This window comes from Nothobranchius furzeri, chromosome 8 (assembly GCF_043380555.1).
Source record: "Nothobranchius furzeri strain GRZ-AD chromosome 8, NfurGRZ-RIMD1, whole genome shotgun sequence".
Taxonomy (NCBI): domain Eukaryota; kingdom Metazoa; phylum Chordata; class Actinopteri; order Cyprinodontiformes; family Nothobranchiidae; genus Nothobranchius; species Nothobranchius furzeri.
In genome coordinates, this window is record NC_091748.1 from 38,855,454 (window position 1) to 38,878,952 (window position 23,499).

General features: G+C 39.9%; 1 protein-coding gene across 1 annotated transcript in view; it reads right to left on the bottom strand.

Annotated features, from left to right (window-relative positions):
• prdm5 (PR domain containing 5) overlaps nt 1–23,499 on the bottom strand; it is a 94,811-nt gene that overhangs the window by 58,093 nt on the left and 13,219 nt on the right. Inside the window, exons 9-11 of the mRNA XM_054734884.2 lie at nt 8,862–8,946; nt 8,632–8,789; nt 7,040–7,133 (exon numbers count right to left, since the gene is read on the bottom strand). Of these exons, the coding sequence (XP_054590859.1) occupies nt 7,040–7,133; nt 8,632–8,789; nt 8,862–8,946 (337 nt within the window). The remainder of the gene's footprint in view (nt 1–7,039; nt 7,134–8,631; nt 8,790–8,861; nt 8,947–23,499) is intronic.

A 23,499-nucleotide genomic window follows, 5' to 3' on the forward strand; every position in this document is an offset into this window, starting at 1 on the left:
TCTAAGACTTACTCCATGCTGTTTCATAGATGTAGTACTCTATCTGATAGTGACAGGACTCTTAATCTTTATTTTTTGGATTCCTCGCCGGTTCATCCTTCTGTTAAAATGAAATATTTAGGAGTTTGGCTGGAGCCAGAGCTGTCTTTTAAATTTCACATTCACACGACATGTCTTAAGGTCACACAGTGTTTACGTATCCTTTACAACTCAATAAATTGCTTTGAACCTACTGTACGCAAGCGCATTGTCACTCAGCTTCTGTTGCCGATTATTGATTATTCTGATATTTTGTACCAAAACTCAACAGTTTCTAGCCTGCGGTCTCTTGATGTCGTCTACAACAGTTTGTGTCGTTTCATTTTGCGGTGTTCTTTTAACACTCATCATTGTTATATGTACGATCTTCTTGGTTGGCTTCCTTTAAAAGCTAGACGACAATTTCATTGGTTGATATTTATGTTTAAGTGCATTTATTTTGATTTTCCACTTTATCTAAAATCTCTTTTGGTTCCCATTGATTCCTTGTATTCCACCCGCTTAACTACTCTTCCATCATTTGTTGTTCCTCGTTTTAAAAAGGAGGTGGGTAGACTCGCCTTTTGTGTTAAAGCTCCTTTGGACTGGAATAAATTACCCACTGAATTAAGATCCATCTCAACAATTCGTCAATTTTCCCGCACTGTTTATGCTTACGTAAAGTCAAGCTGTAGTCGCTTTGTTTAATATTTATTATAATGATTTTGTGCATTCACTGGCTAACATGCTGTATTTTGTTGCCAAACTTTGTATAAAATTGGGATATTACTTCACTTTAGGTTTATTTATGATGTATTTTCTTGCCCTTATTTCTCTTTGAGTGCCTCACAGCAGTTTTATTTAATTAAATTTTGTATATAGGTATGTATGTACGTATGTACACGTGTGGGTATCTATGTATCCGTGCTTATGTGTGTGTATATATATATTTATACATATCGTTAATTTTACTATTATTATTTATTTACTTTCCTTCTTTTCTTTTTTTTTAAGTCTGTTATAACTTTCTAACTCTGCCACCTTATTTGTTATTGGTTGTGTTGTAGGAGGACCTGCTCAAAAACGAGATGTTACATCTCAAGCAGTTTATCCTCCTGAAAAACATAAGTTAAATAAATAAATAAATAATAAATATATATATATATATACACATATATATAAATACATATATACACATATATATACTGTACATATATATATATATATATATACACATATATATATACGTACATATATATGTATATATATATACATATATATACGTACATATATATGTATATATATATATACGTACATATATATGTATATATATATATATATATATATATATATATATACGTACATATATATATATATATATATGTAACGTGAGGAAATATGGGTTTTCTGTGCCAAAGGTTGTATTTGGCCCGACTGGGTCAGAGCTGGGTCGCTCAGAACTTTCACCCACAGATCAAGACCTTTGCCGACATGAAGTCTGCAAGATTCAACAGAAACCACAACATCTGACACCTGCAGTGCCAGAAGATGGAGTTCTCATGAAAGCTAGTCATAATAAAAGAGTCTTACGCTTCCTTTGTTTATTAACGCTAAGTAATCATTTTACCATTTTACTCATTATAAATGTGTTTAATCAAATGAATGATTATTATGCTTTGGTTCATCATAATAACTATAATGAATCAATGCTTAATTAAATAATGTTTTGAAGATGTTATAATGACCTTCACACACACACACACACTCAGTAAACTCAAAACACATTTGCTGATGCACACGTTTGCTTTGGGAAGAGAACTGGGTTTTTGGCATGTTATTCAGTTCGAGTTTGACAATGAGAGAGAGCGGACGTGCTGGACAAACACCACGGGGAAGGGAGCTGCCGGCTCCTGCCCCCCCCCCCCCCCACGCTATTCCTGTCAAGCCAGACAGGATAGCTGAATTGCAACCGCTAACGCAGACTCGTCCAGAGTCTTTAATTTCTGAGTAATTTAAACTTAAGAAAGCGCATCTGCTAAACGCTTCATCAACGTGTACCGAGGTCATCTCTGGACCGGAGCATCGCACACCTTAGTCTCCTCTGCCAGCCAAGGTGTGACCTGGATGAACATCCTCCGAGTTCCGAGTCTGAAAGTCGGTGAGGCAGCACACGACCAGATAGCGTTTGATGCATCTTTTCTAATAAGAACTAAGTTTAATTCAAACCATCCATTTTCACTCAGACACCTGTTTCTTCCTGAAGCAATCTCAGACACCTGCACACACGCATCCATAATCACATCACATCATTCTCAATCTTCAGCACTTCCAACACAAGGTCTATTTGTGCAAGCTTAAAATATCAACTGTTAAAGATTGTCCAACAAGGTTGCCAATGTTGATTATTTTTCCTATGATTGTCATTTCAAATCATTAGTTAAATTGAAGAATTAAAATTCTTAACTTTCAAACTTGTCTCTTCATTGAACTGAAACACAGACACACGGATATGATCGTCAGTTTATCGATGAAAACAACCTTTGAGTCTTCTTAATTCTATAAAATTTGGTTATTAATTTATTAAAAATTAATATCTCAAATTAATATGTAGAATGGTTCCTCTTTCAGAAAAGAGCCATAAACCATTACACTACATATATACTAGGGCTGGGACTTGATTAAAAATTCTAATCTAATTAATTACAGGCTTTGTAATTAATTAATCTAAATTAATCGCATTTTAGTCGTTCAGGAAAATGTGCTCTCAAAGCAAAACTTTTAATTAAAATTATGAGACAGAGAATCAAACATTAGACATGGTTATTACTGTAAACTAAAGCTTTTAATAAAAAAAATGCATTTTAATTATTCAAATGTCACTGTGTGATATGAAACAAAACCCAAATCAACTCAAATTTATAATTACAAATAGAAAACACCTGCAAAGGGTTCCTGAGCCTTTAAATAGTCTCTCTGTCTAGTTGATGACTGCAATGAATTTGACTTTGCACCAGATTCTAATTTTTCCAGTTTCACTTGTTTGTATAATTGGGAGTTTTTATTAGCATTTCTACTCATAATGTAGTAAAAACACATAAATAATAATCCTTCAAAATGACAGTAGAACAGGCACAAATATGATCTAGGACTTAAATGTACTAACTTTTAACACCAGAGCAGGCATGGCATATTCTGAGAATGATCAGGAACACTAACTGGTTCCAGTTGGATGACTGGAGGATGATGGGAAGATAAAAGATCATGGCGAGGAAATAATGATGTGACGAACAGGTGAGTGGACCTTCCTTACATGGGAAGTCCTGATGTCACGTTAATACGGGGACACTGCAGACCCGCAGATTCACGCCTGCTGCAGCGAATCTGGTGTGATCTCCAGCCTGATCACAACTTCCTCGTTCCTCGCTGCCCCTGATGCACTTAAGCATCCGCCCCTTAGCTGATGACAGTTTCAACACACCTGCTGCTTAATGATAGTGATGCATGTGATGTTTAGACAGAGACTCGTCTCAGAAACGTATAACTCCCCGACAGAATTGTTTAGAAAATCATCAGAAAAGTTTCAGAGTGTTTCTGTTTTAAGTTAAACTTCTGTTTTCAACTTTAAGACACGTTGTCTGTGATTGTTTACAGAGTAGTGAGAACACGGAGCGTTCTCCCAGCGGCAGCCAGGTGCCTCTCGTTTGTCTGACTACTTTCATAAACTACTGTTAGGGCACAGAATTATTCTGTCTGGTGCTTTCAGCGCTGCACAGATGTTACGTAAATGTAAAAAATATAGCTTACCGCAACTTTTGTAAAGTTTCCGGTGCCACCGGGCAGCTGCAGCAGAGACGATCCCTGAAAAATGTCCACCACACGGACTCCGTTGTTGTCTGGAAGTTTTTTTTCCAAGTTAAGAAAAGAGGCGGACGGGTTTCCTAAATTCTGCATCAGTCCAAGCAAGGCAACTTCTTTCTGTTTTTATTCCATTTTAGTAGCCATTAGCACTGTGCATTGTTGTGTGCGTCAGTGACATTCAGTCTACGAGGAAGTCGTGCAATGACAAAGGTTCCGCCGTGCTTGAAATGCAAGCTGCGATTATATGCGTTAATTTTTTTACGCGTTATTTTTTCTAATTAATTAATCGTAATTAACGCGTTAAAGTCCCAGCCCTAATATATACATATAAAATTGAGAAAGCCAGGAGGTTTGTCAGCAGTGTTATGGCTACACTTATTTCTAGCTTAAATGGTGCCGTTGTTGTGCATCCTCACATCAGACATGACAGTCCAGAGATATTTTTGTCAGACAGAGTTCATTTCAAAAATAGGGGAAATGATATTCTTTTAACTAATATTGCCGATTGTCTTAATGGCTAGCTCCAAAAGTTGTGAAAGACTTCCAGGTGGGAGCCTCGCTGCTTTTGGATTTTGCCGTTAGGACAGACAAATAGGATAAACATATCCCTGACTGTTACAGCTAATGTGTTGTTGACATAATTTATCTATAGCCATAACACTGTTGACAACTCTGTTCTCCCTTCACAACCCAATGTTCCATTCACTCTGCAGCTGTCTGGGCCACTTTTATTATTTTACGTTTTTTAACTGTACCAACACTTTGTGTCCTGTTATTTTATAAAATCTAATGAAAAAAAAATGTTTTTGCTCAATTAATGGGATTTCTTTGATTAAGGCAAAAAAGGAGGGGAGAATCATTTATGCCAAGTTGTTTCTACAACAGGCCCTTTTTAAGTCCAACCGTTTCTTAGCAGCCAATTGAAATGTGTTCTTTACTAACTTTACTTGGTTTAAAAATCTTACTAAAATAAACTTTAGAGGCTGCCATATTGCAAAACCCAATCATACTTGTTATGTATCCAAGTAAATATTAGCTTTGTAGATATTTGTAGATATTTTTTACAGACAGATATTTGTGTGCTAAAAAAACCCATAAACTTGAATAATTTGTCATTCTTTATTGAAAAACAAAATACAGGTATACAGAAAGTGAGGGAAAATGACAATGTGAAAGTATTCCTCTTTAAATGTAATACTATTTATCTTTAAAAACAAAAACTAAAAATGTCCTGTACAGCAACGACAGACGAATGGTGGTCTGTCTGTCAGAATGTGCTGAACAGATTTGCTTTATCAAGAGGAGCCTTTTGTGTATGAGGTTTCCGTTGAATAAAAATGTATGTTATTGTAATATTGGCTTGGGTTATGTATCGCCACATTAGCATGTAAATGCTGAACCAATCTGGAATAAAGAGGGTTGAAAGAGGACAAACAGACACAGACAGTTCAAGGGAGGGGGACATTTTTTTCTTGTTACACAGCAATGTAACATCTGTATATTATACAGCTAATGGTTCAATTTTTTCAACCTTAACCAAAATATGAAGTAATGTGTTTGTACCCTGGAGTCCTTGGTGAAGTGATGACTCTCCAAGCAATCACTGCACAAGCGGGAGTGTGAATTGGGAGTCCAGCACTCTCTTCTTTGGTTGCTTACCCAAAGGTCAAGCCTCTCTGGATCACCCAGAGGAAAACTTCATACAAAGAACTACTTAAGCATATGGGTTTAAAATACTTAATAGCTTATCATGGTCTGTAGTAAAAGGTCTAAAATTAGGATAGAGTAATACAAAATGCATACTTCATAAAAATATATAAAACGAAACACTTGAGTCTATCGCCTTATTGGACAGGATATGGACCTTTTAATAATCAATTTTATTAACTAATTTCCATTTTATTAAACTACACTACTTCCCATGAGAGCAGGGCACCCGGTCCCGGCCCTTCATGGACAAATTAGTTCTTTAGTCGCTCCCCACCACCACTATTTTACAAATATGCAAAAAATAAAAAAAAACGAGCGAGTTTAACCGATGGCATACAGACTTCTGGAGACTAACATCAAGCACTATCAACCAACTCACAGAGCTGCAGTGTTTCTGTGGTCAGGTATCTCTCCCGAGTCCGAGAGCTCCACAAGCGGTCAGCCCGCGCAGTAGACAGGCGCTGAAGCGTTCAGAGATGTGCCGGGCTGACTGCTGGGGAGAACGGGGTGGAGGAATGGAACACAGAAGTCTCCCTCCGAGAGCTCCCCCAACATGTCATATTTCAACCCATTTTTATGTTAAATGCACTGGGTTTTACACCCATCCACATATACCCTATTAATTATTTTACCGCATTACATCTAAATTTCATGGTTAAACAGTACATGTTAAAATGGTAGTTAGCTAGCTACTTTGATAAGCTCAGCTAGTGCAAGAGGGGCAGTGACCTAAAATACATAAATATAGTTTTACTTACCAAAAAAATTGAAGTGGAGACTCCTTGGACGCTCTATTAGTGCAATTAATACCACAGCAAGTCATTTTGTCCAACAATTGCACCAATAATATCCAAAAAAGAATGCACAAACACTACAACTACTGGTCTAAGTTCAGAGACTAAAAATCGCGGAACAGTTTTCAGGCGAGACCGAGGCTCAGACTGAGCTACTGAGGCCTTTCCACGGAGCTAGCTCTGTGGTCACGTGGGTCGGATGCTCATTAATTATACAGAATTTTAGGCTTTTAATACACTTAAACAGAAGAGTGAGAAAAAAATTCACCCCCTCAGAGTGGTCAAGAGTGTAAACTAGATCATTTAAACCAAAAACATGTTCTGGTACCAGGCTGTAAACATGTTTATTTCTGCTGTGAAATTGGTATTTTTAACATGGGAGTCAATGAAGATTTGCTCGCTTCTAACACCAGCCCCTAGTGGATGAGGGTGGAACTGCAATAACTTTCACTTCCGCGTTTGCCTCAAGGTAAAGGCAGGATTTCATTGACTCTTATTTCCTTATCTCCTTAATGCCAGTGGTAATATTTTATCCTGTATGGGCCTATTATTTGTTTGAAAAGTTTAAAATAGCATGATTAATTTAATTGTGCTGTGAAATAACTTGCTATGCAAATCAACTGAATGGAATTTAAAAAACAGAAAAAATAAAAACTTACTGTTGTGGATGAGTAGGTGGCGCTGTAGGGAAAAAGGGGTACGAAACAGCGCCTTGCACTCCTCACACTGAAAAGGCCTTTCCTCCGAGTGCGTCTGCAGAGAGAAAGTAAGCTGCATCAGTGTGTTTGCTTTAACGATTTCTGAGTTGATCTAAACGGCTCGTGGGCGAAAGCAGTAGCCAATTTGCTTTGTGTACTGGATGAAGATCAGCCACTGGAGAGGATTTAAACTGCTTCTGTTTTAATGACCCTCCTCACATCAGTCACCACCACCACCACCTATCCATCGGAATGACATCTTAATCCCAAAAGTAAACATGAAGAACCCAGGAGGAGAGTCTGGAAAAGGCCCCACAGTTAGAAGCTACTAATGAGGTTCTGATTGATTACAGACTAATTCATGACTAGCTTTGAACTGATGGGATGCATGCTCATAACAACACTAAATGTACTGAGGTGTGGACAGAATAATTACTAATACTAGGGCTGAGCAGTTAATCAAATTTAAATTTTTACTTTGACTTCAGTTAAAAAAGATCACCTTCCTCTTCGCAAGCATGCTTTTATCCATCATGCTTTGTAACTAAACTCACTCCCACCCATTCCTAATGCTAAGCTTATGTGCATCTTGTGATGATTTAAATAGGTAGTACAAATGGCAGAATGAGAGCAAAACACATCAGCATCATATGACATGTCAAAAGATTTTAGCTCATTTTTCTCATAACAAACATACAGCTTCCAGCAATATTTCCATATGGCTTAATTTACAAACATGAACACGAAAAAGACGCATTTTATTCCTACTGATTGCCTACTTGGACCTCAGAGCTCACTTATCTTCTCTGCTATTACAATATTTGCCTAATTCCACTGGTAGATTACCATTGTTTGAATGTAATAGTAATTATTTCATTTCTAATTTTAAATAAGTGTACTGTTTTAAAGGCACGCTTGGCACGTTTGCTTGCTTTTAGCACCCCCTAGTGTCCGTTATTAATTCTCTGAGGTCAAACCGAAAATGAAACCTATCTCCTCACTGTGCATTCGTCTTTTTAACACCTTACTCTAACAGCTGAAATGTCTCCCCAGCATTCACTGGTTTTTACAAGAGTGATCAGCTATGTTCATGACCTAACCCTAAACTAAAACATGCAGGAAATGTGCTGGAACCATACTACAGCGCCAGATATGTCACTTCCAAATCTAACAGGTGGCAGCTCGCTACTCTGAAGTTGCAAATGTGGCATTCTGACCACAGAGGGCAGTGGAGTCTGAGTGATATTTTATTAACCTTGTAAAGATTCCTTTTAGCACATACAGGCTCAAAAAATGACTTCAAATATGAAAAGGTTGCATAGAATGGCTTTAATGATCAAATTAATTAGGTCCTGTAACAAGCTAAGGACTAAACAGTACAACTCTGCCCCCTCTTGACAGAAATTGGTAATGTCAGTCTACCTAAAAGTGTGAACTCGGGGTAGTGTTTACCAACTCAATGAATAATTGCGTTAAATATCCAAAATAATCATCACTATGATGCTTTGTTTCTTTAATCAAGTAGTCTGAAATACACACTATAATTAGCTCACCTTCTTGTGATTCTTGTAGACGTTGCGATGGGCAAACTCTTTCCCACACAGCTTACATTTGTATGGTTTATCCTCACTGTGGATGATCTTGTGGGCCGTGACTTGGTCCAGGCGTTTGAAGGAACGGCTGCAAATCTCACAGGTGTACGGTCGCTTCTCTGACGAGAGACAGATCGTCTTTCTTAGACACGAAGGTCAACTTTGGTATTATTTTGTGGCAGTTTTCTTACCAGAGTGTGTGATCATATGGCGTTTAAGCTGGTTGGTGGAGATGAACTTCTTGTCACATGCATGGCACTCATATATTTCATGTATCTAAAATACAAAACGGAGAGAGAATTGTACGTTTTGGTTTGGCTGCTCTTGGAAAAAAACTCCTGTGTGAAATAAAAGCTTAGAGCCACTGATGGTCAACATCTTAGCCGTTTCACTACACTGATGTCCACATACAAAAAAGCAATTAAAGTGACGAGAAGTTCCAATCCCTTTGCTGCTTCGCAGCGTACTTCCAGTAATAGAAACATTCACTAGTTCCCTCAGCTGCCACAGCTAACACTAGCTGTAACACAGCTCTCCTGGTCTGAGCTGCTTCTGCAAAAGCTTGTTCAGCTAAACGGGGACAATGGAAGATTTAAGCTGCTTTTGAGTTAAACTGTCCTTATGGGATGCTTGATTGCTCCTTTGTGAGAAAAATACTTCATGCTCCAGCACTCTTGACTGAAGCTATAAGAACATGCCAGGTTTCACGATCATAAATGTGCCATCTTTATTATACTAACACTTTATGTTTTAGTGGGAGGTAGTTCTTTGGAACATCTTCATGTTTCATAGGAACATTCATTTGTCAAAGCCTGATGCTTGGAGGACTTGAGACATGTGGCACATGCAGCCTCACCGATTTCTGGTTAAATATCAGACATGGTGGCTAATTAGACTATAATTACTGCACATTGTCAAATGTGGCACATTTTAGACTTGGTTTTGTCATTAGGGATCTGTATCTGATCTTATTGTTGACTTTGCATGTATCTCTGATCATTCTCCTATTATTTTTAATATCTGTGGCTTGACACCTCCATCCACTAGGCAGCATAATCAACACCTTACAAGAATAATTCCCCCTTTCACCACCAATCTATTAGCATCTAGCCTAGCTGCGACTCTATCCACTTCCCAACCTGATTCCACCTGTGTAGGAGTTGATGAGCTGCTGACCTCTTTCAACTCTACCTGCTCAACTGTTTTAAATGCAGTCACTCCTCTGAAATCCAGGCATAAAAAACTGTGGCAGACCCTTGGCTCAATGAGGAGACTCGTGCCCTAAGACGCCAATGTAGGGTCTGCGAACGCCGGTGGCGGAAGGACAAGCTGCAAATCTCCAACCAGTTACTCAAGGATTCTTTGACCCGCTATCAGAAAGCTGTCCGCACAGCTAGAAACAGATATTTTGCAAATATAATCACTAGGCATAAAAACGACCAGAAGAAACTGTACAGTGTCCTCACCTCTGTACTATCCCTTAGAGGATCTCCCAACCCGTCTCCCTCTACAGGGGCTCTTTGCAAAGAGTTTCAAAACTCTTTCCTGCATAAAATCCAGGAAGTTAGAACCGGTTTCTCTTACTCAGGCTGGGTTACCTGTGTGGAACCTCACTGTCCACCCTCATTCTCTTGCTTTGCTCATGTGACACTCTCTTCCCTGGTTGACCTAATCTTGGCTATGAAGCCCTCAGGCTCTCCAGAGGACAGCCTTCCTCCAAGACTGCTGCGCGATGTCCTTCCAGCGGTGGCCCCTGCTGTTTTGGATTGTTAATTCCAGCTTCTCCTCTGGTGTGTTTCCAGCTGCTTTTAAAAATGCCGTTGTTCAGCCGCTATTGAAGAAACCAGGCCATGACCAGTCTGACTGTGCCAATTATCGCCCAATCTCAAAACTCCCATTCATCTCAAAAGTAGTGAGAAACTGGCTCTCACGCAGCTTACTTCTCACCTAGATGACAATGGGCTTCTTGGCCCATTCCAGTCAGGCTTTAGATGTAATTACAGCACAGAGTCTGCACACATTAGGGTACTCAATAACATCCTGATTCTGACTGACTCTGGCTCCCATGTGCTGTTACTGTTACTCGACCTGACTGCAGCATTCGACACTGTAGACCTCACCATCCTACTTCACAGACTCAAATTTTGGGTGGGTGTGACCGGTACTGCCCTCGAATGGTTTAAGTCGTACCTTAATGGTTGGTGTTTTAGTGTTCATGTTGGAGACTGCTCTTCTCCCAATGTCCCACTTCCATGGGGAGTATCACAGGGCTCCATCCTGGGTCCTCTCCTCTTTTCAATTTACATACTACCACTTGGTAAGATTTTAGCGAGTCTCGGGGTTAACTACCACTTTTATGCAGATGATTGCCAGATCTACCTTCAAATCAACCAACAGCAATCATTTTCTACAATGTCAGAATGCCTCTCCCAGGTCAGATTCTGGCTTTCTCAAAACTGCCTACGGTTAAATGACAGCAAATCAGATGGCATACTTTTTAGCCCCACTAACAAGAATGGTGCTTTAGATGTCTCAACTCATCCGCTCAATCTCAAATCAAGTGCCACTAGCCTAGGTGTTAAACTGGACTCTGACCTTTCAATCTCTTCACAAGTCAACGCTACTGTCAAGTCCTGCTTTTTCCAACTCTGCCACATCACTCGTCTTAAGTCAATCCTCAAACGCCCGGATCTTGAGTCAGTCATTCATGCTTTCATTACTTCACGTCTGGATTACGCAAATTCTGTCCTGATTGGGATTAATGCTCCAGCCTTAAGCAAACTGCAGACGGTTCAAAATGCCGCGGCCAGATTTTTAACCAACACCGACAGACGCATGCACATCACACCCATCCTCGCAGATTTACACTGGCTCCCAGTCAAATTTAGGATTAACTTCAAGGTCTTGTTATATGTTTACAAGGCTTTGTACTGCCCATCCCCATCCTATCTGACGGACCTGCTGACCCCATATGATCCCACCCGTGCCCTTCGGTCAGCAGATCATCTGCTGCTTGTTGTTCCATAGGTTCGGTACAAATCACGGGGGGAGTGTGCCTTCTCTTATGCAGCCCCAAAACTCTGGAACTCCCTGCCCCTCCGTGTGCGTCTGGCTCCCTCTGTTAGCAGTTTCAAGTCAGCCCTGAAAACGCACTTCTTTAGCATTGCCTTCCCTCCGTGACACTTTTCATGACAATCTAGCACCGGATTTGAGTTTTTAATTCCATTTTTATGATTTAGTTGCTCACTTTTGGCACCTCGCACCATCTGGTATTTTATTTCGTTTTATTTGTGCCATTTCAAATGTTTTTATCATTCGTCGCATTATTTTATTTTATAGTGCTGTTAAATGTTCTCCTATTTTATTGTTTTTAGCAGGAATTTTTATCTCCGACTATTTATGCTTTGTTCTTATGTATTTTGCCTGTTCTTATTGTGTTTCTTGGTCAAGCATTTGGCTTTTTATGTACAGCACTTTGGTTAGCTGCCATGCTATTTTGAAATGGTGCTTTATAAATAAATATGGTATGGTATGGTATGGTATGGTATGGTATGGTATGGTATGGTATGGTGGCCTACAATGAATGTTAGAAAATACACAACTTTATGTAAAACAGATAAAATGTCATGAACACACAATAAGATTTTAATTCTAAAAAACTGAATGTATTTATATTTGTGAATAATTTAAGAAAAAAACTTTACATGTAAAAGTTGTTGCAAAACAACGTCACTGTCACTAACTCGAGTTTGTTTCTACAGTAATCCTGAGTGACAATAGAAAAAAATATAACTTGAGTAAAACTATTTAAATGTTTACAAAATGTTGTTTTTATTGTGAAGACATGCATGATCATCAATGGTTTTGTTTGTGTTGGAAACATGCAGAAGTTATTCTTACTCCAGGTTCTCCAAAGTTGCAGTTTTTGGGGCTTTTCCATCTTTCGTTTTTGATTAGGGATTTTCATCATTTGTAATTTCACTCATATTTAGTCACATATTTAATTCCTCGCTTTCTGTTCGGGAACTTAAACAAGGACTTTATCACCTTATATATAAATACGTAATGAACGGATTCTAATCTGAAGGTCAAAAACATGATGCATTCCGCATTAACCCCGTTTTTTTACAAACTGATCTTCAGTGGCCCATGGCTCTTATTTTGAAAAGTGTTTAAAGAAAATTACAGACCAGTTCCAAAATCTAAACTTCACTGGTTTTACCAGACTTTTATGGCATGTGCATGTCTCCTTTTCACTGGGCCAGCTTGAAAGGACCACTTCTGGCCCATTTCAGGGACCAACAGAGTACCTGAACTGGGGTATGTACTTGGAAATGAAACAGTGGAGTTACTGGGCGGGACTTGTTGTTAACTCATGCTGATTGGTTGTAACTCAGTAGGAAATTATATTAGTAGAAACAACCTGCATTTGAAAACTGGAAGAGCTGTTGCTGAAGCAGAATTGAAGGGGGAAAAAAATCAAGCAGCTTCACTGCTTCTAAAACTCCTAATGCTGAAAAATGTGGCACCAGTCTCTCCACGACACACTCACGGTGCTTGTGGTCTACAGTGCTAAAAAACAGTGTTGTCCTATCAATTACATGTGCACTCATAACAAAATGAATTCATAGGTGAACAGCTTATTTTTATTTATGATCACAAATGTACAATTGTTTTCTAAAATAGAATAACACTTGTAGCCAGTGGCGGCTGGCCAGTAGAGGGCGATAGGGCGCCGCCCTCCCAGTTTCCCCTGTGTTTTTAATTTTTTTTTCTTAAATAAATAAATAAAATAAACAATAATCACATATTCTAAGTTAATTGTGTGTTTTGTAACAAAAATAAATCACACACATATATATATATATATATACATATATATATATATATACATATATATATATATATATATATATATATATATATACATATATATATATATATATATATATATATATATATATATATATATATATATATATATATATATATATATATATATATTGGTCTCTGCCGATCTCTGCCGATCTCTGCCGAGCGGTGGAGGCTGTGTGCTGTTTTTCAATTGCCCAAACAAGACGGGACCAGCTGTCCAATTGCTGACAAGAAAATCAAAGGGTAGGAATGGGAATGTATCCAATCAGCGTCGACGTTGTTTCAGAACGTTTCAGAAGCATGATGGGCGATAGAGCTACCGCCAAGGCTTTCGTTGGTGTTCGGTAGAACTCGGAGAGTCTCGATTCCAGCACGTTTTTGGTCGTGACTCGTGACGGTCGTGACGCAGACGTAGACATGGACGCTAGTGCGCCTACAACATGGATACCGGATCTCAGCAGCCACTGAATTCAGTTCGGTCTCTTCTCCAGTATCCGTTCGAGAGGAGAACTATGGTGGAAAAACTTAATGTCAAAGAGCTTGGACCAGATCAGCCCGACGTAAAGATAAGCCAGAAGGACAAGGAGAACGGTAAAATGTACACACAACGCTTCTCCCAAAATTGGTACACCAGGAAGCAGTGGCTAGCTGGATGCAATCACGCTAATGCATTATTTTGCTTTCTGTGTTTGTTATTCAAAACGGCTGGGATCCACAGAAGGTGGATGTGGAACTTGTGTCTCATTGGGGACTCCATTCATTCTCTGACTGAGGAATGCAGCGCATCAGTGCAGCAGCCAACAAAGAAACGGAGGACGTTTGGACAGGGAGAACAGCAGCTGGGTGCAGAGGTAAGCTGTACATTACATTTCTGTAAACAAGACAATCAGAATCAGAAATCCTTGGTTGTCCCACAAACCGGGACATTTGTTTAATAACATGTACATTGTTTAATGTGCAATAACTGTAAAAACTAATTTCAACACACATACCTATTATACATATTTAATCATGTAAATGTGCATTTCAAGTAAATTTGTACATACATCAATCTGATTCCATTTAACTTGTTACACTTCTGCTGCAGCAAACAAATTTCCCAGCTTTTGGGAAAATAAAACATTTCTGATTCTCAATGAGATGTTTTTACATTTGAAGTAAAAACATCTCATTGAGAACCAGAAATGTTTTATTGTCCCAAAAAGTGGGAAATATGACATTTGTAAGAGGATACTGATGACATTATTTCCTATAAAAGTGTTTCCACTTTCCATAAGTCCTAACAGTGTAAATTTCTGGCATTTTGTCTAAGTGGTGTTTACTACCATTACTGTAACAGTGACCTGCTCGTAATTTTTCATGTTCACTCAAATGTTGAAATTAAACAAAATGTTTTTGTTACTTGCCTCTTGCATTGCCTATTTACCATTTATGGTCGTGTTATTTTATGTGCAATTTAATGCAGTATTTTTCAACCTTGGTCCGCAAGGCAGCGTGCCAATAGTCAGACACACCTGGATTAATCAGTTTGTCCAATAATGTAAGACAGGAAATAAAAGAGCTGTGCTTAATTCAGGAAATAGTGAAGTTGTGCACAAAGCTCAGAAAGCACAAGTTTGTTTAAACAAAAAAATTGCACAGCCCCACCAGAAATATTTTTCACCAGCCGCCACTGCTGGTAGCGTCATGAATGTCCTGTTTTTGACCTAAAGGTCATGATCTGCTGCGTCTGCTCGAGCAGAGACATAAAAGTATCTGACAGGCTAATCTACATGAGATAGTGGCCAAGGTCCTTCAAGCACTCTGCTCATCTGCACTGCTTCACCTCTGTTACAGCTCAAGACGAAGACGAAGAACTCCCTCGATAAACACATAATCAACAACTTTGTTATTACCAATAATAATGTGAGCCCAATATTCCATCAATCTGTGAAATGACAATGTTATTACTTGATGTTATAATCATGTGATCAGTAGTATTTTACAAGTAATTATAATCCTGGACGTTTGCACTAGACACTGATGACACGTGATGCTAAAGTCACACGACACATTTCTTTTTGTCTGATCCAATCAGAACCTTCGTTTCTGACATGAGGCGTGGTTTTCTGTGGAGTTTGTATAAACCCTCTTTTGCATGTCACATTCTGATTCGCCAGTAAACCAAAATATGACAATTATAAAAACTATTCCACGCCACCTTTTCTTTGGTTCAAAGCGTTCTAGAGAAGTCTCGGACCGGCCATCCGGACTTCCTCTTCAGCTAAAGAACCTCGACAAGCTGGATAAAATCTGTTGTAGGGTTGTCACGGTAACCGGTATAGCGGTAAACCCCGGTAAAAAAGTTGACAATAAAAATAACTGTCCAGTTTTTAAAAAACTATATTATCTCGGTGGGTTTACCGTGGCCGCGGTTTCGGCGCGATGACCCTTACCAGCCACCGTCGCTTCAGCTGAAGTTCCCGCGGCGCGCACACGCACTGTTTAATTTGCAACGGCACCAAAACTTTGAAGCTGAAATAACGGCCGAAGGAGGCGACGGCAGCGCCCAGGACATCCATCAGCCCTCAAAGAAGACTAAATCGGAAGTATGGGCATATTTGGGATTTCTGAAAAATGCTGAGGGACAGTTAATAGAAGACGGCTATCCCGTTTGCAGAACGTGCAGGAAACAAGTGTCTGCAGAAGGCAGCAACACTTCGAATCTCATGGCACATCTGCGTGACGATCACCCACGTCTCCACAGCCAGTGCAAGGTAAGATAACATTAGCATTTTAGCTGAAATGCATGACGTGAGGACTTTTGGTTGAGGGAGAATGCAACGAGTCACTACATACTGCAGCCGCAGCGTCCTCTGCCAGCATTTAAACCGTGTCACGGACACCCTGTTGCTGGATGAAGCATCTTATTTGTTGATGATGAAGAGAAATATACAATTAGTTCCTTGTCATTGATTTGTTTACTTATTCAATGCCATTTATACTTGAACATTTGGATTTGATTACATAGTGTTGTAGTTATTTTAGTAATTTGTTTAAAGTGGCTATTTATTTTAAATACATATTTTTTAAGGTTGACTTGTACAGCGCTCAAGTCAAGTGTGGACTGGAGTTTTAGATTTTCATTTTGATAATGAAGAAAACAAGTATATGAGAAAACAAGTGGTGTTTCTTTGATTTGTTTACATATTGTTTATGTTTTGAATGTTTGGATTTGTATCATTTAAACCTGCACTGACTACTGTAACATGTTCCAGAAAAATAAGCTATTTGTTCCTTTACTTGTGAAAAGTTGCACTTTTGCTAAGGCTTTGTGTTATTTTAGGTTTAATAAACACTGTTAAACCTTTTCAGAACTATTTCAGTTTGTGTAGAACAGGACTATCAATGCTTTCTGAACATATGCAACACCGTTTAAAAAATACCGCGATAATACCGAAAACCGTGATAATTTTGGTCACAATAACCGTGAGGTTAAATTTTCATACCGTGACAACCCTAATCTGTTGCACGTTACACCTGACCGCAACGGTTCCTTCAGAATAAAAGCTGAACCTCACGACCCCTTCAGCGTCTCGCTGACGCCACTGAACCTGTCGTGACCTGGAAGCATTCCAAGACTAGTTTGGTCGGCACCGCTGCTTTTCTACTGGCTTCGGTTCCAAGGAGGGTCCAAGAGGACCTCGACATTCTGGATCTAACCAGAGGATTCCCCTGGGGCACGTAGACCGACAGGTGGCATTTCATGTGTGTTATAAATCTCTAACTATAGTTTAAAGCGAAACATTCACTCCCACTCAGAACTAAATGCTTCTCCGGATCCGCTGGTTCTGATAATAACACTCCACACACACACCATCATCCAAGGCCAGATTAACCATATGGGCAACTGGGCAACTGCCCAGGGGTCCACAAACTCTAAAGGGCCCAGGACAGCAAGAGCACGAGCAAAATTCTGTATCTGTAATCTCCCGCTTTATATTAAACTAGGGTGACCGTACGTCCTCTTTTCCCCGGACATGTCCACTTTTCACTCTCTGTCCGGGCGTCCGGGGGGGTCTTGTATTGATGAAAATGTCCGGTTTTTCATCCAGGAGCAGGGATGGGGGAGCTGTATATCCTACACATCCAGGGGAGCCGGAAAAAAGTTTTCTACCTATGTTACATCATTTATGGACTCTTCTGAGCAGAGAGCACAGAGAGCGGCACAGCGCTGATCGTTGTTGCACAGCGCTCCAGGCTGCTGCGTCCAGCGCACGGTCCATTCTCAAAGTGGCGCAACCAAAAAACTATAATGAACACATGATCGTTCATGTCTGCACATGTTCTCTACTTTCTGTCTTCTTTGTGCCTGAAGCGCTCTGCTACTGCGGAGCTCATCACCTGTGCTGCGGTGATTTCACCTCACTGACGCAGCATCGAAACGCGCTCTCCGCTTTGTGGTCAGGAGATCCCTTTGATCTGCTCAGAAGTAACTGATGAGGTGAAAAAGTAAGAATCCAGGCAGCAGTTTTTCTGGAGAGTTTAGAGGAGATGCAGGAAGATGAGAGACAGACAGGACAGGAAAACAGTTAAATAAAAACAAGAAAACAAAACAAAGTGTTGAAAAGTAAAATGTAGGTAGATTTATCTCCACTACACGTTTTAACCAGTAAAAAACTACAAGTTACACACATGTCATATTTATACATCTGATACAATTCAGATCACCTTCAAAACTCAGTCACACACCCAGGGCCGTTTCAAGGCATTTTGGGGGCCAAGGCAAAATGACCCCCCACCCCCCTATAACTGGGCTCCCCAGAAGCCTCTGTGTAATCCATACCCTCTCCAGTAGTGTTAGTTATACGGTGTTTATAAAAGCTCCTCAGACATTACTGACATGTTCTAATATTATCAGATGAAAAACTAAATTATCAGACATGCTGTCTCATCTGCTGCTTTTCTAAACTTGCTAAAAGTAACAAAACCACTAGAAAGCCACTATTTGTGGATTCTCTGAAAGTTTCCATGGAGTGTGTGACAACTTATTTTATCATTGATCCTATCGTCTAATCTCACAGCTGAAACAAGCATCCTTAATAATCTGTGCACAGGAAGCGTACCGATGCTGTAGTAAAACAAAAGGTATAATAATTTATTATTAATAAAACCTTGTTGCAGCAATAAAGCAGAAAAATGAGATTTTGCATTAAATATGCTAAATGTTTACATATGAATTGTTTTAGAGCCCTTTTATTGGCAGAATCTGATATTAATTTAGTTCTTACAAAAAATGGGTCCCAACATGGTTTGTGTGGCGTTGCCATAGTGTGACGTCATAGGCACAGATCCCCTGTCCTCTTGTTTGGAAATGGAAATATGATCACCCTATATTAAACAAACTGTCCACCCGGGATTTTGCGCTGCACAGAGACGCTTCGCTGCCTACGACTGAACGTCAGTTGAGAGTCAGTCTCATGCAGACTGACCAATGAAGAGAGGGCCTCAAGTTAAGACCCTCTCCTCATTGGTCAGTCCACACGAGGTGGGTCAAAGGTTACCCTGAGTGGGTTACGTGATGTCAGGCATTCAAGTATTGAGTATATTTACTGCATATTACAGTAAAATATTCTGTATGTGACCATATTATGGTCATCCTCGGGTCGTGATGATGGGGCCCTTGAATATTGTTGCCCAGGGTACAACAAAGTGTTAATCAGGCCCTGCCATCATCGCACGTCTCACTCCACCTATGTACCACCATCAGTACACAGAGTGTTAAAGTTAGTCTTGTTTAAATTGTGTAGAAATAAATGTCTTAACTATTATAAACTTGACTCTCTTTCTTTCCTCGGAGTTAATACGAAGTGTCTCTTAATCCCTGCAATAAAAAGTTCTGATCTTCTGGTTAAAATATTCAAAGATCCATCAGATTGATATTTCATATTTCTATGGAATCTCACATTTTATGGTTCATAAGTAAGATGTAAACTGCCCATCCTTTACACACTCTTCATGATGCTTAGGGGTTGCTGTGTTCATGGGAACACAGGAAAAAATGCCTTCCACCATGTGCGTCACCACTGCGGAGCGGTTAAATAGACCCTATTCCACAGCTAGCTGCCAAATCATAAAACTAGCACACTGAAAACTTTGTAGCACACAAAGGTATATCACATACCGTCAATTTAACACAAAGGAGGCCTGAAGTAGGAGAACATGACTAATGGACCCCTGAATTAGGTCAAATGATTTACTGACTATCACAACACCCCCATGGTTTTAATGTTAGTCTGTGGCCTAAAAATGAGTGCGTTTGCACATTTGTATTAATATCAGTAGATTAATCTAGACGATAGAAAATGTAGTTTTCTGCTGTCAGCATCTAATTACTGGTTTGAATGAATGTTAATAATTCATTATAAATTACTTGAGACAGATCCACCAGTGATCATCCAAACTTCGGTCCTGACCCAGATGAGGAGCAGACATGCACTACACTTTGATTTGGTGCTGTTTTAGATAAACCACCACAGAGTGTGTCTACTTAGAGAAATAATCAAACAGCAGGTGGGTGATCACCACTTTGTATCAATGAGGAACAAAATGGTTGTCACCCTAAGATCTCTGATCAGCTGGGGTTACCGTTCTGAATTCCTACGTCTCACCTTACTGACGACAACAATAATTCATGATCAAGCACTCCTTGAAAGGATTGATTGCCCCCACCACTTTCCATTTCAAAGATCGCCTGATGTTGAGAGTTGATGACACTATGGCTGTTTTTCAAATCTGGAGAAAGGAATTAAGCACAGTCTCCAACAACAGGCTGGTTTCCCAGCAGCCATGAAGCACAAGTCCGGAAAGCACTAATAAACAGAGCTGACTCTAACAATTAATATCAAGGTTTAGCTCTCAATGTCTGTGATGAGGACACAGACTATTTTAGTTTGAAATCCATAAAGTCTACTGAATTATGTACGTTTTTTGTAGCTAATGCAGATTAGCTGTGGAAGGCATTTTGAACTTGGCCTCAAATTGTAATCAGTTTTAGATGAAGGTAGAGCCGAGGAGCGTACGCAGGCGTGTGCAGAGGTGCAAATGAAGAGACCCGATACAGACAGCTCTAGTTGGTCCTCAACAGGTATGAGTACATGTATTTCTCAATCCAATCACCAGTGACAGGTCTCTAGTATTGACCTACTTGTCTTTCTTCAGACATGCTGTAATGCACCACCATCTCTCTGACCTGCAATAATATGGAGCAGGATGGGCTGAGGACACTAACAACCAGTGAGATGGTTGAACGCTCTGAGTGTAAAATCTCTAAGTTAAACTCATCTTTACTGAGCTCATTTCAAGACAAAATACTCTTTTTAAACGTGAACGATCCATCCAGTTATCTGTGGAAAAACATGAGCTCACTTCCAACAGCTTTGGAGGATTTTTTTTTCATAAGTGTCAGGTCACCGTTCACAAAGCTATCTGCACAGTCACCGTTTTCATCTGCACCTTTTCAAAGATCATTTTTAAACAGGGCTGCACATACAGCAGGTGGTAAGCAGGTACGCATGCATGCCAGAATAATGTGTGCATTCCAGTTCCTTTGTGTATTCATTCATTTCAGTTCATGTATATAGCGCCGAGTCACAGCGAGTCTCAAGACATTTTACAAGCAAGCATTCCAGTTGAACCTACTTATCAGTTCATTATACCGATTAGTACAAGGTTTCCTGTTTATGGAAGCCCAGCAGATTGCACGGAGTCACTGACTTGTAGGGGTCAAACAATATCGCAATATCTTTGTAGTAAAATTAGCACAATAGCACCGTGGCCTTGTCACATATTGTACCGTACACTCTTCAGTCCGCTCCAGCGGAGCATATCACAGTAGATTAAGTAGCCCATGATCCTGAATTTTGCACTTTCACAATGGCTTCTTAGTTTGTTCAAAATGTCATAATGGTAATAAAGTTAATGACAAATGTACCAATGACCGGTCAAAGCATTTTATGATATGAGCCTCCCCACAATATCGCAATAAATATCATATCATGAGGTTCATGTCGCGACAATGTTGTATTGTGAGATTTGGACATTGGTACATCCCTTCTGACTTGTGTCACAGCATTCCCTCAGGCTGAGCAAGCATGTAGCGACAGTGGAGAGGTAAACTCCCCTTTGACAGGAAGAAACCTCGGTAGAAACTGGCTCAGTGTGAGCAGCTGTCTGCCACGAATGACTGGGGTCCTGGCAGATGTGGCAAAACACCCCTCATTACAGGTCTGCTCCCGTGAGATCAGCTCCTATCGGTCTTTGTCAGACACGTGACCTGCATGTCAACCACAGCCCAGCGCCATTTCAGGTGTATGACTCACGTTGCTAGTGGAAGCCGCAGCTGCAGTTGGAGAGGCACACAAGAGTCAAACGGATAAAAAGAACAAGGACGACGGCGTCCCTTACAGGAATAAACTTGTGATGGAGGCTAGGGATCGGTATTTTAAGAAAATGTCTACAATCAACAATGTAGATCCCTACGACCTCACAGGAAACCAAAGGAGCTCTGACGTTTCATTACTGCCAAAAATATATCACTAGAGTAGGCAAAGCATTACTTCAACATATTTGTAATCAAGTAAAAGTAAAAGTAGCTGTCCAAAAACATGAATCCACTAACAGGTTTTAGTTTTGGATGGGCCTTAATTAAACAAGTTAGCAGGTTCAGAAACCATACCTACAGTCAGAGGTCATGCTGAACATGTTTGTTGTCATTTAGACAAACGGTCATGATCGTTTTGTCCTGTCGTTTCAATTTCTCAAATAATAATAATTCATCATTTATTTTCATTTAATTTTCATTCATTTTTCTGTAATATTCAGTCTAAACAACCTGACCGCGCGTCCAGCAACATATTAATGCTACAATGGAACAATTTCACTTAAAGCAGGAACATTTCACCTGCCGTGTTCTGGTTCTGGTTCTGCTGCTGGGCTGTGACCCACAGACGCGCTCCGAGCTGCTCTCAGAGCTCCTCAGCGCGCTGACGACGAGCTGCGCTGATCATCTGAGGTAATGCTCGGATGTTCTGTGTGTGTGTGTGTGTGTGTGTGTGTGTGTGTGTGTGTGTGTGTGTGTGTGTGTGTGTGTGTGTGTGTGTGTGTGTGTGTGTGTGTGTGTGTGTGTGTGTGTGTGTGTCTGTGTGTGTGTGTGTCTGCTCTGTCTTCTCGATCCCCAGTGAGTCGTGGAGGATGGCTGCTTATACTGAGCCAGGATTCTCTGGAGGTTTCTTCCTGTTAAAAGGGAGTTTTCCTCTCCACTGTCGCTGCATGCTTGCTTAGTATGAGGATTGCTGTATAGTCACTGACACTAGTCAGAGACTTGATGCAATTTGCTGGGTTCCTTATATAGGAAACATTATTTCTGATTGGCTTAATGAACTGTGAATTGGAATGTTTATTATGTGAAGTGCCTTGAGACGACTCTTGTCGTGATTTGGCGCTATATAAATAAACTTGAATTGAATTGAATTGAATTGAATTGAAATTGAATTCTGATGGGAATGTTTTCTTCATTGATTTTGTTACCTCCGTGATGTTGTCTGGGCATGACGTTTAAAATGCCTGCACGCATCGGGGCAATCCCAGTCTGTCAGAACGACCAACAGCTTTGAGATTTGTCCGTCCAAAAATAAGCAAAAGTGGTAAATATCTGGTAAATGCGACTCCTGCCTACATTTTACTTTTTTTGCCTTCTTGTGAAGACAGCTGCTAAGCTCTAGAGAAACTACTAAAGTCCGCTAACATCAGAGCAGAGGCGAACTGCGTCGTTAACTCTGTGACTGTAGATGAGGAAAAATAAAAGTTCAGATCCTTTTCTTACCTTGTCAGCATTGTTTAATGTAAAGTTTCAGTATAAAGTTTAAAAATCTGTTTTCTGAAATATGTTCCAAATAGAGACGGGCGTCAAAAAGC